We start from the raw sequence: 16,834 nt of genomic DNA on the forward strand, positions 1-16,834 counted from the left end.
ATTTTGAGCATGGAGCTGAGCAGCGATACGCACATTGCTAGACTTTGAGTGCGGAGCAGAGCAGTCGAGTCTCCAGATATCTTTTGTCACCCGTCCATATTGCTGTACTTCGAGCACGGACCTCTAACTCCTTCACGTCCCTGTCCCTCGATCCTAATCTGACCTCTAACTCTCATTCAGGATGGCATTGGTATTGGTTTGTTACCATGTGTACTGAGATACAGTGAAAAGCATTCCTTGCATGCCATCCAGGCAGATCATGCATTAAACAAGTACATCAGGATAGTAATAAGGAAATATGAAAGGAATATCATTACTCAGCTACAGAGAGAGTGCAGTGCAAATTAACAAATAAAAGTGTAAGGGCCAGAATGACACAGATAGGGACATCAATTAACTCATCTTTAGCCTAGGACAGGTCTGTTTAAAGATTTGATTAACAGCAGGGTTGAATCTGACCTTGACCTGGGTGGTGTGCACTCTGAAGTTTTTGTGATGAGAGAAGGGGGAAAGAGAAAATGATTGGTGTGGGAGGGGTGCTTGATTATGCTGTGCTCTGCCTTGAACATTGTGAAATATTCCACTGGAGCTTTATCAGATAGAAACGTAAAGCCAAGTGAGGAAAACGTAGTGGGGCAGATTTAAGGAGCACGTGAAAATTAGGAAAGGTTATTTCAGTGCATTGATAGATATTAAGAACATATCACTGTTCAGTTAAGGCCCAAAACCATCAGGCAGAATGGTACTTATGTTTTTACCTGCTGTTCACACATCAAATTGTGGGCTTCCTGATGCTGGGTGTCGAGTTGTTGCTGAAGATGCTGCTCTCTCTGCTTGCCTTCTGCTACCTTCACTTGCAGTTGCACCAGCTGGTTTTGGGGCACAAGACTGTTGACTTGTTCCTTTAAGTCTCGTACTTCCAGCAAGTGTTGTGACTGGGCTTGCATTAGTTTGGTGTTGGCTTCCAATAACTAGGGGTGAAAGAAGACAACATCGTCAGTAAAACAGGAGGGAACGAGTAACCAAAGGCTTAGACAATGATGAGGAGATTAAGGAGTATCTTAGGAGGACGGGTGGGCAGAGAGTTAGGAAGGAACAGCCAGAACAAGAGACAAAACCATGGCCATCTGTGATGGGGCTAGGAAATCTAGGTCAGCCTTGGAGGAACACGGGTTTAGTTGCAACACAGACACAGTGAGCAGATCAAAAGTGAAATGTAGAACAGCAAAACCAGATAAAGTTTTGATTACAATCTTTCAGATGCAAGAATGATCAGTGAACTAAATGGCCAATAAAAAAAAGTTTTCACTTCCAAAAGCTGATGTTGCACCAAAATTTGCTATGAATGGTCACCATTTATAAACATACACAAACTTTTCCAAACTTTTTTCCTATTATCTGGGCCTTGGATTTGAATGGAAAACCTGCATTACAATAAACAAATCACTAAGGTGGGGTGGAACTCCAACAGATTTAAGAAGGAATGCAGTTGATCATTGCCAATTGGATGCTCCTGTGGTGCGTTCACAAATACAGAAAACCGTAGACATTAAAAAAAGTTACAAACAGCATAGATAAAAATGTATTTCTAGTTATACTGAAGTTCTAGTCGATTACAATGGTCACCAGCACATCAAGTAGGACCTGTTTGAATTATTTTTTTGGAAACAGTACAATGGGATTTTTAAATCTTCACTTGAAAAGTTGTACATCTGAGTCTAAGGATCAACTTTATTCACCATGGACATTTACATGTTTTAGGGATTTGCTGTGGTGTGTTGGTCAGGGCACAACATGCAACAAAACCACAACAGCATTCAATAATTATACAGAATAAATAATTATTCTGGAGTGAGCAGCTTCAAGTTCCTGGATGTCAAGATCTCTGAGGATCTAACCTGGTCTCAACATATCGATGTAGTCATAAAGAAGGCAAGACAGCAGTTATACTTTAATAGGAGTTTGAAGAGATTTGGCATGTCAACAAATACACTCAAAAACTTCTATAGTTGTACAGTGGAGAGCATTCTGACAGGCTGCATCACTGTCTGGTATGGAGGGGCTGCTGCACAGGACCGAAAGAAGCTGCAGAAGGTTGTAAATCTAGTCAGCTCCATCTTGGGCACTAGCCTACAAAGTACCTAGGACACCTTTAGAGAGCAGTGTCTCAGAAAGGCAGCATCCATTATTAAGGACCCTCCAGCGCCCAGGGAATGCCCTTTTCTCACTGTTACCATCAGGTAGGAGATACAGAAGCCTGAAGGCACACACTTAGCGATTCAGGAACAGCTTCTTCCCCTCTGCCATCCAATCCCTAAATGGACATTGAAGCTTTGGACCCTACCTCACTTTTTTTTAAAATCTACAGTATTTCTGTTTTTGCACGTTTTTTTTAATCTATTCAGTATACATAATTGATTTACTTGTTTATTATGTTATGTTTTATTTTATTTATTATTGTTTTTCTCTCTGCTATATCACGTATTGCATTGAACTGCTGCTGCTAAGTTAACAAATTTCATGTCACATGCTGGTGATAATAAACCTGATTCTGATTCTAAAAGTAAAGTTAGAAGAACAGATATGGAATTAAATGTGTGCAAGTACATAAATATAGGTATGTATTTACAATATAAACAGCATCATAAAAAATGGTTTAAAGTGTCTATAGTGTAGTACAGTGACAGGGGTGATAGAGGACAAGGAGGGGTATTAACTGGAATAGTTAATCAGATTAACTGCCTGGGGGAAGAAACTTTTAAAGTGTTTTTATAATTTTTTTTTTGTTTTGTTTTAATAGCCCTATTGCACTTTCCAGAGGGAGCCTTTGGAAAAGGTTATTTGCAGGGTGGGTAGCGTCCGCAATGATTTTTCTTGCCCGCTTCTTTGTCCTGGACAAGTCCCGACTGTTTGCAATAACTTTCATACATTGCAAGAGGATGATGCAGCAATCAGACAGTAGTGGCAGAGGTGACAATGCTCTCCATGGTGCCAGTATAGAAATACACCAGTAGATTCTGGGGAAGATGGAATTTTGCCACCAGAGGTATTTTTTGGGCTTTGCATGAGCCCTTTTGTTATTGGAGGAGATATGATTTGCCCCACATGGGGTCTTGCAACATAATCACGCCCAGGAGCCTGAACGTCCTATCAGAATGACAGAAAATCCTGCTCCTATGGTTTTGTGTTCTTGTGACAACAAAGCTGAATGTCTATCCATCAGAGCATGGGTAACTCAATTGTTTTTGCACCCCTCTCTTTCTCATAATAAACAGTATTTTATCCGTTAGAGAGATAAAGTCATTTCCTGGGATTTCACTGGGATTACAAGAGAACTGTGAGGGAAACTGATTGGAAGTTGCTTCAGAACAACTGCTTCAGACGTCTAGAACTAGGGAGCAGAGTTTAAAATTCTAAACTTCATCTTTCAGGAGTGATGTTAGAACATATTACTTCACAAGGGATTTGAGGACCTGAGCTGTAGGAAAAAGCTGAACAGGTTTGGACTGTATTCCCTGAAGGGTAGGAGAATGAGAGGAGATTTGATAGAGGTGTACAAAATTAAGAGGGGTACAGATAAGCAAGCTGGCTGTTTCCACTGAGGTTGGGTGAGACTAGAACTAGAGGTCATGGGTTAACGGTGAAGGGTGAAATGTTTAAGAGGAACCTAAGGGGGAACTTCTTCACTCGGAGGGTGGTGAGAGTGTGGAACGAGCTGCCAGCAGAAGCAGTGGATGTGGGTTTGATTACAACATTTAAGAGAAGTTTGGATAAGTACTTAGCTAGGAGGGGTATAAAGGGCTAGGGTCCGGGTGTGGGTTGATGGGACGAGGGAGAAGAACAGCTCAGCATGGACTACAGCAACAGAGATTTAACAGGACGCTGTCTGGATTAGAGCATGTCTAATGAAGAGAGGTTGAGAAAGTTAGGGCTTTTCTCTTTGGAGTGAAGGAGATGAGAGGTGACCTGATAGAGATGTACAGGATGATAAGAAGACAACAGCATCAGTAAAACAGGAGGGAATGAGTAACCAAAGGCTTAGGCAATGATGAGGAGATTATTATCAATGACATATATGTTTTGTGACAACACATAAAATATACCACAAATTACAATAAGAAATATATATTAAAATTAAATAAATAATGCAAAAAGAGAGCAAAAACAGTGAGGTAGTGTTCAAGGTCCATTCAGAAACAGTGAGGTAGTGTTCAAGGTCCATTCACAAACAGTGAGATAGTGTTCAAGGTCCAGTCACAAACAGTGAGGTAGTGTTCAAGGTCCATTCAGAAATAGTGAGGTAGTGTGCAACATCCATTCAGAAATCTGATGGCAGAGGGGAAGAAGTTGCTCCTAAAATGTTGATTGTGCATCTTCAGGCTCCTGATGGTAGCAATGAGAAGAGGGCATCTCCTAGGTGGAGAGGATCCTTAATGATTGATGCTGCCTTTTTGAGGCATTGGCTCAGAAGGTGTCCTCAATGCTGGGGAGGCTGATGCCCATGATGGAGCTGGCTGAGTTTAGGCAGCTTTTATTGATTCTGTTCATTTCTGTATTTCCGAGTGACGCAGGGACAAACGTTGGCATCAGAGCTCCAAATGACAAGGGCACACCCTACCTTGTCCTTTGCTTGCTGCAATGATTCTGTAACAGATGCCACCTCCTGGCCCAGTGACAAGTTATCCCGCTGCTTTTCTTCTAACTCAAGGTTCAGATGGTCAACCTCAGAACGTGCTCGATCCAAACTCGATTCCAGGTTCTTTATCTGTATATAGGACAGCATTTTTAATTAAAAACTCAGTTTTGTTATTCCTAACGCAGCCACTTTCTGTCCATACTGCTGTTGAACCTTTGCAACACAATATTGTAAATTTTAATATGTACACAGACTCCTGCAAAAGTCTCTTCCTTTTCTCACTGCTTCTCTTTGCTCAAAGCTGGCTGCTGTACTTGGTTCAGTTCAGACTTATTCACTTTAAGAAAGCGTGCACATTCCCATGTGTGGTTTTTTCCCCTCCCCGAATCTGCTGAACTTTGATACTTTACAGCATGGGAGACCATGTGGATATTGGAGTAAGGCAAAGATAGCACAGAGCAGTTGTAGTCAAATGAGACATTCAAGGTGAGATCATCGGAGACAGACGAGATAACAGAAGGATGAAAAACATACCCAACAACTAAGGTTCTATTGTCTTTACTAACTTCAAAATATCATCGGCTGTCTACTCGAAGTTTCGATTAACTTCAATACCTCTGTTGTGAACGGTGCTTGACCTTGCAAGTAAGGAATTCAAACATATACAATTTACAATAATCCATATCTGTAACTGATAAGCCAATTCTGTATAAAAATGGCAGTTTTCTGTTCAAACCAGAACAGTGTGGGGGACAGGGGCCCATGCTGTTCTCCTTGTAGACAAGTAAAATTAAAGGAAGTGTGCGTGTCTTTGAGGCACACTTATTTTATTGTTAGTGATGACAGTTACTTTGACACCCCAACCAAAGCAGATAAAGCCTCCATCCTACCCTGGTGCACATGCACTTCCATTGGTCCAGAAAGCAATAATGGGTAACTGTACCTCACATTAAAAACTGGAGGCCAAAACACTTTATTAGTTTAATTCATTTATAGTTTGCACGATTTGCTTACTTATGAATATTGGTTGTTTGTCAGTCTTTGTTTATGTACAGTTTTTGTAAATTTTATTGCATTTCTTTATTTTCCTGTAAACGCCTGCAAGGAAATGAAACTCTCAGTGGTATATGGTGGCACATACAGTATGTACTTTGACAATAAACATACTTTGACGTTCAGGCATGGGCTGATAAATCTCAAATAAAACTCACTTGGTCACTGGTCCAAAGAATGCCAGACAACGCCCATCTCCCTCAAGATAGAGTCCAACCATGTCTGTAGTATGTTCAAATTACCAACCTGTGCACCACTGGCCAGAAACACATGTGAAACAGTCACATTATTAGTGGCTACAGAGCAGATCAGAAAGCTGGGCATCAGCAGCAAGCCTCTCCTGAAATTCTGAATCTTTTCTATCGTCTACAAGGCACAAGATGGGAATGTGACAAAATTGCCTAACAACACTAAGGAGTTCAACTTTGGAACAAAGCAGTTAAAGACAACTGATAAGCTGTCTTTAACCCTAAAATTTCCTTCCCTCCATCAACTCTATTAGGGTCAGGCAGTAAATGCTACCCTTACCAATTACACCAAGTTCTTCCCTGGAGTGTCAAAACAGACATCAGGAAAAGAGTCAGAATTGTACAACACAGAAATGAACCCTTCAGTCCAATGGGTCCTACTGCCCACCAACTAACTAGCTGTACTAATTCCTGTTTCTAACACTCAGCTTGTACCTTTCTAGATTTGACGTTTCAAGAATGCATCCAATTACTTCTTAAATGTTATCAAGCAGTCCATTTCGTATTTCATTCCTGTTCTAGAAAAGAAATTGTAAATGAGTCCCCTGTCAGCTTCTTATCTTTTACCATTGCTCTCTGAGTGTAGGCACATTTAAGGGGAAGGGTTTCTCACTACCTACCATAGCTATGTCCCTCATAATTTTAACATACCTCTATCAGGCCCGCCCCCCCCCCACCTTCTCCATCCAAAAGTACAAGCCCACAAGCCCAGCCCCTTCAGAATCTTCTCAAACTGAACTGCTCCATCCCAGGCAGGATCCTGGTGAATCCTCTCTGCACCTTCTCCAGTGCAACCATGTCTTTCCTTTAGTGTGGTGACGACAAGACTGCAGGTGTGGCCTAACCAGTCTTTTATAAAGTTGCAACATGCGTTCCCTTTCTCATGTATGATGAAGACCAAGATCCCACAAGCTTCATCCACCTGCCCTGCTGTTTTCTGGGATCCTCGTAGGTGTACAGCGAAGTTCCTCTTTTCCTCAATACTCCCAAGAGGTCTACTACTCATCAGGGCCAGGGATCAAGGATCAGCTTTATTCACCATATACATCTAAATGTATTAGAAATTTGCTGTTTTGCGTTCCTCAGAGTGTGACATGCACCAAAAACAACACAAATCAACAATTATGAAAGAATAAAGAAATATGTAAATTTAAAGTATGGGTAGGGAATAAAATGTATGGGTAGGGAATAAAACCAGCATGTATTTACAATGTAAGCAGAATTATAAAAAATGGTTTGAAGTTTTTATAGTGCAGGGGTGATAGATAGAGGGGAGAGAAGGGTTAATTAGAATTATTGAACAAATTAACGGCCTGGGGGAAGAAACTTCTAAGATGGTGCTAAGTTTTCATTTTAATAGCCTGATAGTGCTTTCCAGAAGGGAGTTTTTTTTGGAAAAGGCAGTTTTCTGGGTGGGTAATGTCCGCAATTTTTCCTGCCCACTTCTTTGTCCTGGACATATGCAACCCCTGCATTGATGGTAGACCGCAGCCAAGGACCATCTCTGCGGTCCTGAAAGTTTGCTGTAGTTTTCATATACTGTGAAAGTTATACATTGTGGGATATGAATTGTGCATATCCCACCCATAACAGCCCTTCCGCAATGCATTACCTCACATTTTTTGGATTAGTTTCCATCTGCTGTTCCTCCGCCCATATTACCAATCACCATTCTGTATCCAAGACTACCCTTCTCATTATCAACACCACCACCATTTCATATCATCTGCAAACATACTCAATGTACTTCCTACATTCACATCCTGTCATTAATTGCTTGTTATTCACATGCAACACACACACACAGACACACACACACGGGCAAGAGAAATAAAGTGGCGTCACAGGTAGATAGGGTGGCAGAGAGAGCTTATGGCACATTGGCCTTCGTACTGGAGTTGAGATGTTATGTTGAAGTTGTATAAGATGTTGGTGACACTCAATTTGAAACATTGTGTGCATTTCTGGTCACCTACCTACAAGAAAGTTATTAATAAGGGTTGAAAGGGTACAGAGAAAATTTACAAGGATGTTGCCGGGACTTGAGGACCTGTGTTACTGGGAAAGTTTGAGTAGGTTAGAGCTTCATTCCTTGGACCGTTGGAGAATGAGTGGAGGTTTTACAGAGAAATGCAAAATTATGGGGGGTATAGATAGAGCAAATGCAAGCTGGCTTTTTCCACTGAGGTTGAGTAGGACAAAATCTAGAGGTCATAGGTTAAGGGTTAAGGGTGAAAGGTGAAATATTTACAGGGAACCTGAGAGAAGAACTTCTTCACTCAATGAGTGATGAGACCATGGAACAAACTGCCAGCAGAAGTGGTGGATACGGGTTCAAGAGCAGCATTTAGGATAAGTGTGGATAGGTACATGGATGGGAGGGATACGGAGGGACAATGGGACTAGGCAGAACCATAGCTCGGTGAAGTCTGGATGAGCTGAGGAGCCTGTTTCTGCGCTGTAGTGCTCCAAGACTCTCAAGGTGCTTTACCTTCTCCTGAGACATCTGTAGTTGCTTTTGCATGAGGCCTCTCTCGGTTTCCCAAACAGACCGCTGCTGGACATACTCCTTTTCCACGGTGTTGCAGGCCTCCTGCAGTCGTCTGGAAATCTTGGCCACCTCGTCCTTTTGCTCCCCGAGTTCAGCTATCCTTGCATTGAGCAGCTGGATGGTGCTCTGGCCAGCATCTACCCTGACACTCAACTGGGAGTTCTGATTGCTCAGATGCAAATTTGTGTTGCTGAGTTCGGCAATCTCCGTTACTTGTTGTTTAATCTAGACAAGAAGAACACAAAACCAATGCGAATCAGGACAGCACAACACCATAGGAAACAACAAAGTAAGTTTTCTCATTAGGATGAATCGCTGTAAATGTAAGACCATAAGACACAGGGCAGAATTAGGCCAGTTAGCCCATCAAGTCTGCTCGGCCATTCAATTATGGCGGATTTAATTTCCCCACTCAACTCCTTTCTCCTGCCTTCGCCCCATAACCATTGACACCCTTATCATTTAAGAGACTATTGATCTCCAGTTCAATTATATGTAATTACTTGAGCTCTACAGACCACCACCCCCTCTGGACAAAGAAATTCCCCCCATCTTTGTTCCAAACGGATGTCAGTTCCCTGCCCCAGGCTCTCCCATCACATCACATCCTCTTCGCATCCTACGTCAATAAACCATTTCTGATTTAAAACAAAATGGCTTTACAAGTTAGAAACTTGTAAAATGGAAAAATGGATAAAGAGAACAAACTGATGGTGGGGTTCACTATATGCCAGTTCACGTAGTGGGCACATTCATGCCAATGCAAATCGCCACGATACACAACAGCTGGTATAATACCTCCATCTCCCTTGTCATTTGTCCCTCCACAACTGATCTCCCTTGTCATCTATCCCTCCCCACTGATCTCCCTTGTCCACCCGTCCCTCCCCTCTGATCTCCCTTGTTCACCTGTCCCTCCCCACTGATCTCCCTTGTCATCTCTCACCACTGATCTCCTTTGTCCACCCATCCCTCCCCATTGATCTCCCTTGTCATCTGCCCCTCCCCACTGATCTCCTTTGTCCACCCGTCCCTCCCACTGATCTCCCTTGTCATCTGTCCCTCCCCACTGATCTCCCTCCTAGCACTCATCCCTGCAAGCAGGACAGGTGCTACAGCTGCCCCCGCACCTCCTTCCTCACCACTTTTCCAAGACCAAAAGCCCTTCCAGGTGAGGCAACACTTCACCTGTGCGTCTGTCAGGAGCACCTGGTGCAGCCTCCTCAATATTGCTGAGACCCGATGTACACCGGGAGACGGCTTCATCGAGCACCTTCACTCCTTGCGCTACAACAGGTAGGATTTCCTTAATTCTATTTCTCATTCCAGTTCCAAAATGTCTGTTCTTGGCCTCCTCTACTGTTAAGATAAGGCCTCACTCAGGTTGGAGGAGCAACATTACATGTTCCATTTGGGTACTCTCCAACCTGATACAATAAACATCAATTTCTCCAACTTCTGGTAATTCCTCTGCCCTCCCTGTTCACTATTTTTCCATTCCCCGTTCTGGCACCCTCTTCCTCTTTTCTGCTAACCTGCCCATCACCTCCTTCTGAAGCCCCACATCCCTCCCTTTCTCCCGTGATCCTCTGCCTCCTCCTATCAGATTCCTCCTTCTTCAGCCCTTACCTCTTTCACCAATCACCTCCCAGCTTCTTACTTCATCCTGCCTCCCCCACCCACCTTCCCCCTCTCCTGTTCACACCCATCACCTGCCAGCTTGTTCTTCTTCCCTTCCTCACACCTTATTCTGGCTTCTTTCCCCCTGCCTATCCATTCCTGATAAAGGGTCTCAGCCCAACACCACAGATCCTGCCTGATGGACTGGGGCACTCCAGCATCTTGTGTGCGTTTTTCCAGCAGCTTTGTTTAAATAAGAATTAGGTTTCAGATACTATGCAGAGAGGGAGAGAGGTGGAAACATAGGGAGGAATTTCTAGATCTTAGGGAGACCATTAGGCCTGGATACCAAACAGGGCAATAGAAGTGGAAAGTCTGAGATAGAGAAGAGCACCAAGGCAGGCCCCTCAGCCCATCTAGTCCATGCTGAACCGTCTGCCCCTGGATACCCCTTCCATCCATGTACTTATTTAAACCCTTTCTAAACATTAAAATCAAACCTGTACCCACCATTTCTGCTGGCAGTTCATTCCACCCTATGAGTCAAGAAGCTCATCCTCAAGTTGCCCTTCAATATTTCACCTTTCACCCTTAACCTATGAACTCTAGTTCTAGTCCCACCCGACCTCAGTGGAAAAAGCCCACCTGCATTTTACCTCATCCATACCCCTCATAATTTTGTATTCCTCTAGCAAATCTCCCCTCATTCTCCTACGCTCCAGAGAACAAAATTCTTTCCCTATAAATCAGGTCCTCAAGCCCTGGCAACATCCTTGTAAATTTACTCTGTAAAAATTCTCAGAGGGTGGTGCTAGAAAAGGTTGCAGAGTGGAATGCAGCTGTATAATCTTATCTTGGCTTCGCTGATCCGATCTGACACCATTATACTTTAGAACAGCTAGTTTCACTTGTCCAACCCAAGGAATTGTTTTCAACACTGGCCATAATCCAAAGCCGCACACAAATACAAGAGGCATTTATTCAGAGCATGGTGTACAAAATTAATTCAGGTCAAGACCAGCCAGGGCCACTGAAAGGTTATACTGCAGGCTACGCTCATTCCTCTCATTGGTGCCAAACTACTGTTTGGTTCTCAACAACCAAAAGGGGAGATGGTGCAGTAACTATATGGTAAAGTTTCAGCCTGAAATACTTCACTGATAGTGAAGAACGTGTTTCCCCCGCTTTAAGAACTTGAGGTTAATGTCAACAACACTATCAATTTCTGTTCCGACTGATATCGCAAGCTCCTGAAAAGGCCAATGAAAACATTTCATTTGTGGGTTTCCACAGAGCACATAGTCACCCACCACCTCTCATTCTTTAGTTGTTTAAGTATTTCAGATTGCCTTGCTATGTTAAGTATTCAGACACAGCTTTCCTATGACTGTCTGCTTTTTCTGGTGACAACAGTGTTAAGCATCTGCCGGTATTCATTTCAACACTATGAGAAACACCCAAGAGGTGCAGGTAGGATGGGTTTGCCTCAGTCTCCTTCTCAGAGGTGATAAAAGGAACAAGGTTTTAATTGATAGCTGCAGACTGAACTAAATCTACACCATAAAAGGCAAAAGAGCAGGGCTGTAACTCAATGCCCCGGTACTTGTCTCGGTTTCTTTGTTACACTAAGATAACCAAGCCACATTCTTTAAATTAAATACATACCAACAAGTCACTATGGTGAAACTACACTCCAGAGAAAGACTCAATACTTCAAAACATTTCAGACGGACCCAAATCCCAGTAAAGAAAAAAAATCAAACTTCAAGCGCTGAAAGCCGAAGATAGGAAATGCTAGGGTAGGTGAGGCAGCATCTGTGGAGAGGGAAGCAGTTCTTGCTGCCATCAAATCCGGTTCTGTGTCTGTGCCTCAAAGTGCAGACCCTTACCTGCTTTTGCAGTTCCTCGACTTCCCTCTGTCTGCATTCCCTTTCGTCTTTCAACCAAGCCACTTGTTTTCTGTGCATGACAAGAGTTGTCTTAGGCCAAATATAAAGAGCAATCAGAAATCTGTGAATTTCATAAAAGTCAGACGGCACGCCTGCTTACCTGTGTTCATTAACTTTTCCTTCCAGATCCCGAAAATCCTGATGAAACGCTGCTACTTTCCTTTTCAAGGAAGAGTTTTCTTCAGCAAGCATTTCAGACTCACATCTGAGGGACACATTATTCTTGTCAAATAACCACAGCTGCTCTCCAAAACACCTCAGGAAGTACATCAGCACCGGGATTTAAGTGCCTTAAGCACAAATCAGTCTTGACATTGGAGAGAATGAACCGTCTCCAAGTATTGACCATCACAACATGGGAACAGAATGGCCGGTGCCTAGTATCGTCAACCCCAGTCAGCAACAGCAAACAGGCCACACAGGAGCATTGGTGCACTCTACTCTGCCCCGGGGATTCAGCCCCACTGAAGTCAATGAAGCCAAATGTCCACGGCCAAGTGCAGCACCTGCCACCACAACACGGCATTGCTAACTCTGATGAGTTTCCAGACACTTAGAATCATATTAGAGAAACAGCTTTTTCCCTACTTTACTTGCGCTATCCACCCGCAAGACCATTATTAAAGGCATACCAGCAAGTCACTATGGTGAATTGTGAAATGGCAATTTCATTACATCACATTAATCCAAATACCAGTGAGCTGAAATAGTTCTGTACATTAATGGCAATAAAGTGCATTGTTTTTTCCTCATGAAGTTCTTTGGTCCATTATTTTAAACAGGTAGAATTAAAAACTCCCCCTGATTAGTACACAGAGACCAGCCAGTGGCCAGGGAAGCTGGACTGTTCTCTTTAAGTTTGAAGTAACACTCAATTCAATATTTGTTCAAAGTTAGGACACAAGAGATAAACAGATTACTTCGATCGTTGAGATGCTAACTATCCAGTAACAATGGCCAAAGATGGATAGCGAGGAAATACAGAGCAGGCAGATGGTTCCTTTAAAGAGCCAGAGTAGAGACTTTGGGTCAAATGGCTTCCTTTTTCATTCTGTTTATCCACATTTTGCAAAGTGGATACTCTCTTTAAAATAATGGACAGAAAGACTTTCATCTGAATGCTTTATTGCACCAACAATAACTTCAGTGCTGTAAACCTGCCAGTAAGGGGCTTGGAGGTTCGCAGAGTCAGCTGATGAAGGAGCACGATCCAACCCCAGAAAGACTGAGTGGACACTGCTTGAAACGCTCCAGGATACTATCTTCAAACTCCAGTTTCCCCTGCGCATCAACCGTGCTTCGCACTTTACAGCAAGAGTTTTCAATCACAGTCTGCAACAGCCCCACAACCTGCCGGTCTTTAGCAAGAGCAAAGAGCCCAGGGTACAGCTGGAAAAGTTAGGGTGTGATTAGTGGAAGTCAGAACGTCAGACGAAGCATCAGACCAGGGCACAGTATAGGTTAAACCTGGTGACAGTGCGGAAGTAACACTTGATCAGTTGCGCAGCCCAGAGGTGACAAACTCAATTTCATTGTTGCCAGAGGAAGAAGTTTGGCATGCTTGATTATTGAGGTTAGTTGTCAGTTCAAGAACTAGACACAATTCTTGTGATTAGTAGCAGCAGTAAGGTGGTCATTATCGACTCGAAGAAAACTATTATGACAAACCTGTACTTCTGCTCGGCCTTTTTCCCTGCCTCCAGCTTAGTCACCAAGCTTTGCAGGTTCCTTATCTCATTTTCAAGTAACTCCTCTTTTCGCTCAGATTCTTCTGTCACCTGTTTCAGCTTTAATTCCAGCTCATCTCTTTCCTGCTGCCAGCCAAGCATCTCCTCTTCTTTCCTCATCCTCTCTGCAGAAAGAGGCTCCTCGTTGCTCGAGGGAAGGGCACGGATGCCTTGGCAACAGCTTGGGTTGTCCCAATGGGTTTGATCTCCAGAACCATTCACGGGCTGTGTTCCTTTCACTTGTGCCTTTAAGCTTTCAATCTCTTCCGTGTGCTTGCTCTCCATTCCTTCCCTTTCTGTTGCAGACGTGCTGTGAATCGCACCGCGTTCCTCCTGCAGTTTCAGCTTCTCCTCGTCGGCCTCGTGGCGTACGGCCTGAACTTGGGTAGCCCACTGACTTCGCTCCACGCCCAGCTGCTTTGCCAGCTCCCTCATCTCCAGCTTGTGCCTCTGGATCAGCTCAGACTGATTCTTTTCTGTCAAAGCAATATGCTCGACCTCCAAAAGTGATAACCTCTCGTTAAATTCATCCTGTGTTGCCTTCCTAGAGATATTTAAATACCTTTCATTAAACTAATTGAAAACATTTACAAAACACATTTTCACAATTCCTGTTGAGCGTCAGAAACAGACTACAAGCTGAACAGCGATTAAAGCCAATTACTACACTCCTTCCCTCTCCCACCTCTCCTCACCTGGAGACACCACAACTGCTTCCCTGTTCTTGCTCCACCTCATCCCCTCACCCCTTTACACTGACCGTCTCCCCTCTGTTTCTCAGTCCAAATGAGGAGTCCTGACCCAAAACGTCCACTGTCCATAACCCTCTCCAGATACTGTCTGAACTGCTGAGTTTGTCTCTTCACTCAGGTCACCAAGGCTTCCTGGAGTCTCCATCATCTTGGTCTTAAGAAAGCACTGGCACTTCATCGCTACCCTTTACTACTGTTGGATCAGACCGCAGAATTGTTATTTTTCTTGTAGTTTTATATAATTATCTACGTACGTGTAATTGTTCAGTGAGTTTTTTTAGTGGTTGCAGTTCCCTTCGTGTATTTCTGGAAGAACCTAAGTTTCAATGGCGGGTATCGTGTTACTTGTATAGTTGCTATCTTACTGGTTAATTTTTCCAGCGGAATGTGTGTGAGATCAGGAATTTACTATAAGAGGACTAGACCATGCCGGCTCGCTCTCTATTTTGTCTTCGTTCTTCACCCTAGGCTCTTTGTCTTCCATTCTTTTTCTCTTTCCTTTCCCCTCATTTCGTTAATAAACGATTGTAAGCAACAAGTTTTATGCCTCATTCTCAACTTCTGAAGAACCTCAGATCATAAACATCAGGATCCAACACTACCAAAGATTTACAGTATTTCTCTAGCTTAGTCAGGGCTGAAACACGAGAAATGCAGCAGCCAAAATGCATGGACCAACCAACTCTTCACCACGGAGAAATCTTATCGCAACCCTTCCCTTGCATTGAAATTGGACTCTAATGCAATTAATTTAGACAGTCCATGCTTCTAACCTGACCACAACAATGGAAAGACAATGCAAATCTGTGACCAAGCAGTGAACTTTAAAATGATGGCATGTCTTATACCTGCTCCCTTTCCCCCCCGAGGGGGCTGGGTGGATGTCAACCTTATCAAGCAAGAGCTGTACCACAGAGAAACAGACCCCCTCAGCCCCCTGTATCTACGTTAGCAGGCCTCTCTACTCTAATCCCACTTGGCGGCATTAACTCCACATCCCTCTATGACTTGCTTACTCAGGTACCTGTCTAGACATCAAAATAAACTTTATGGATAATAAAAGTTATTTACGAGAATAGACCCATGTAATGCCTTTTCTTGCTTACATTCATAGTCAATACTGTACTCTCGGTTCTATTCTATCACATTCCTACACGTCAATGGCCCTGCTGCCACTCGTGAGGCCCCCTGGGGTGGTACACGACTGCAATAATTGAGGGGCTTCCTCACCCCCCCCCCCCAGTACGCTGTGGTCCTTCCCCACTGAGCCTTTGTGGTGGCCGCACTGAGCTTCAGTGCATCCCTCAGCACGTCCTCCTGCAGCCTGGGACGTGCCGGTCGGCCCCTAGGTACTCTCTCAACTGTCATCACTATCCCCGCCTCCATCACTTCCTTCTGTGCAGGAGAACTTGCCTCTCAAATCACCTTTAAACCTCCTCCTTCTCACCTTAAACCCATGACCTCTGACCTTGGACACCCCACCCACACTAGGTATTGACCCTTCCCATTTCTCTCATAATTCTATATACCCCGATGATGTCACCCCTCATCTTCCTTAGCTCCGGAGGAAACCTAGCCCATCCAATCTCTCCTGATAACTTGTCAGGGAGCCACTGATGGAGAGGTGAGAGCCAAGCCCAGGCTCACTTCTGTATGAGCAAGCAGCTGAGAGGCTGGCTCTCATTTCTATTCCCCGCAGTAATGGACGCTGCTTAGCAAGACCCACCTCAGTTGCTGCAGCTCCCCCTGGTGCCGGAGCTCCAGCCCCAGCTTCTCCTCCAGCAGCCGCTGCTCCATCTCCAGCCTCTCGCTGGCAAAGGCCCGCTGCTGATCGGCCCTCTCCCGCTCAAACGACTCTTCCAGTTCCCGTCTCTGCAGCGCCAGCCTGGCTCCCACCTGTGCCTCCAACGCCCCAGACGTCTCTCCATCCTTCCTGAGCTCTTCTGCTCTGAGCTTGGTGATCTCATCCTGCCTCTCCCTCAGCTCTGCTTGAAGGGTCCCTTCAGCAGCTTTCTGTCCCCTCTGCAGCTCGGCGACTGCCCGGGCGTGCCTGGCCTCTGCTCCTTCCTGTTGATCATGGAGCTCTTCTACTAAACCCTGGAGTCGCTCCATCTCCTGGCTTCTTGTCACTCGCTCCTCCTCCAGTTCACTGATCTCAGCCTTAAAGCTTTCTTCTAGGTGTCTCCTCTCCTCCGTGAAGTTCCTCTTCATCAGTTCAATTTCTCGCTCATAATAATTTACCTGCAAAATGGCAGCAATGTTATCCCAGCTCGCCATCACAATGTAAGAGGGGCTCAG

General features: G+C 44.2%; 1 protein-coding gene across 2 annotated transcripts in view; it reads right to left on the minus strand.

Annotated features, from left to right (window-relative positions):
• Positions 1–16,834, minus strand: part of ninl (ninein-like) — a 114,307-nt gene that overhangs the window by 5,184 nt on the left and 92,289 nt on the right. For both annotated transcript variants that reach the window (XM_063056336.1, XM_063056335.1), the window contains exons 16-22: positions 16,263–16,777; positions 13,726–14,328; positions 12,158–12,262; positions 11,998–12,067; positions 8,429–8,713; positions 4,619–4,765; positions 759–971 (exon numbers count right to left, since the gene is read on the minus strand). In XM_063056336.1, the coding sequence (XP_062912406.1) occupies positions 759–971; positions 4,619–4,765; positions 8,429–8,713; positions 11,998–12,067; positions 12,158–12,262; positions 13,726–14,328; positions 16,263–16,777 (1,938 nt within the window). The remainder of the gene's footprint in view (positions 1–758; positions 972–4,618; positions 4,766–8,428; positions 8,714–11,997; positions 12,068–12,157; positions 12,263–13,725; positions 14,329–16,262; positions 16,778–16,834) is intronic.

Source organism: Mobula hypostoma, chromosome 8 (genome assembly GCF_963921235.1).
Source record: "Mobula hypostoma chromosome 8, sMobHyp1.1, whole genome shotgun sequence".
Taxonomy (NCBI): Eukaryota; Metazoa; Chordata; class Chondrichthyes; order Myliobatiformes; family Myliobatidae; genus Mobula; species Mobula hypostoma.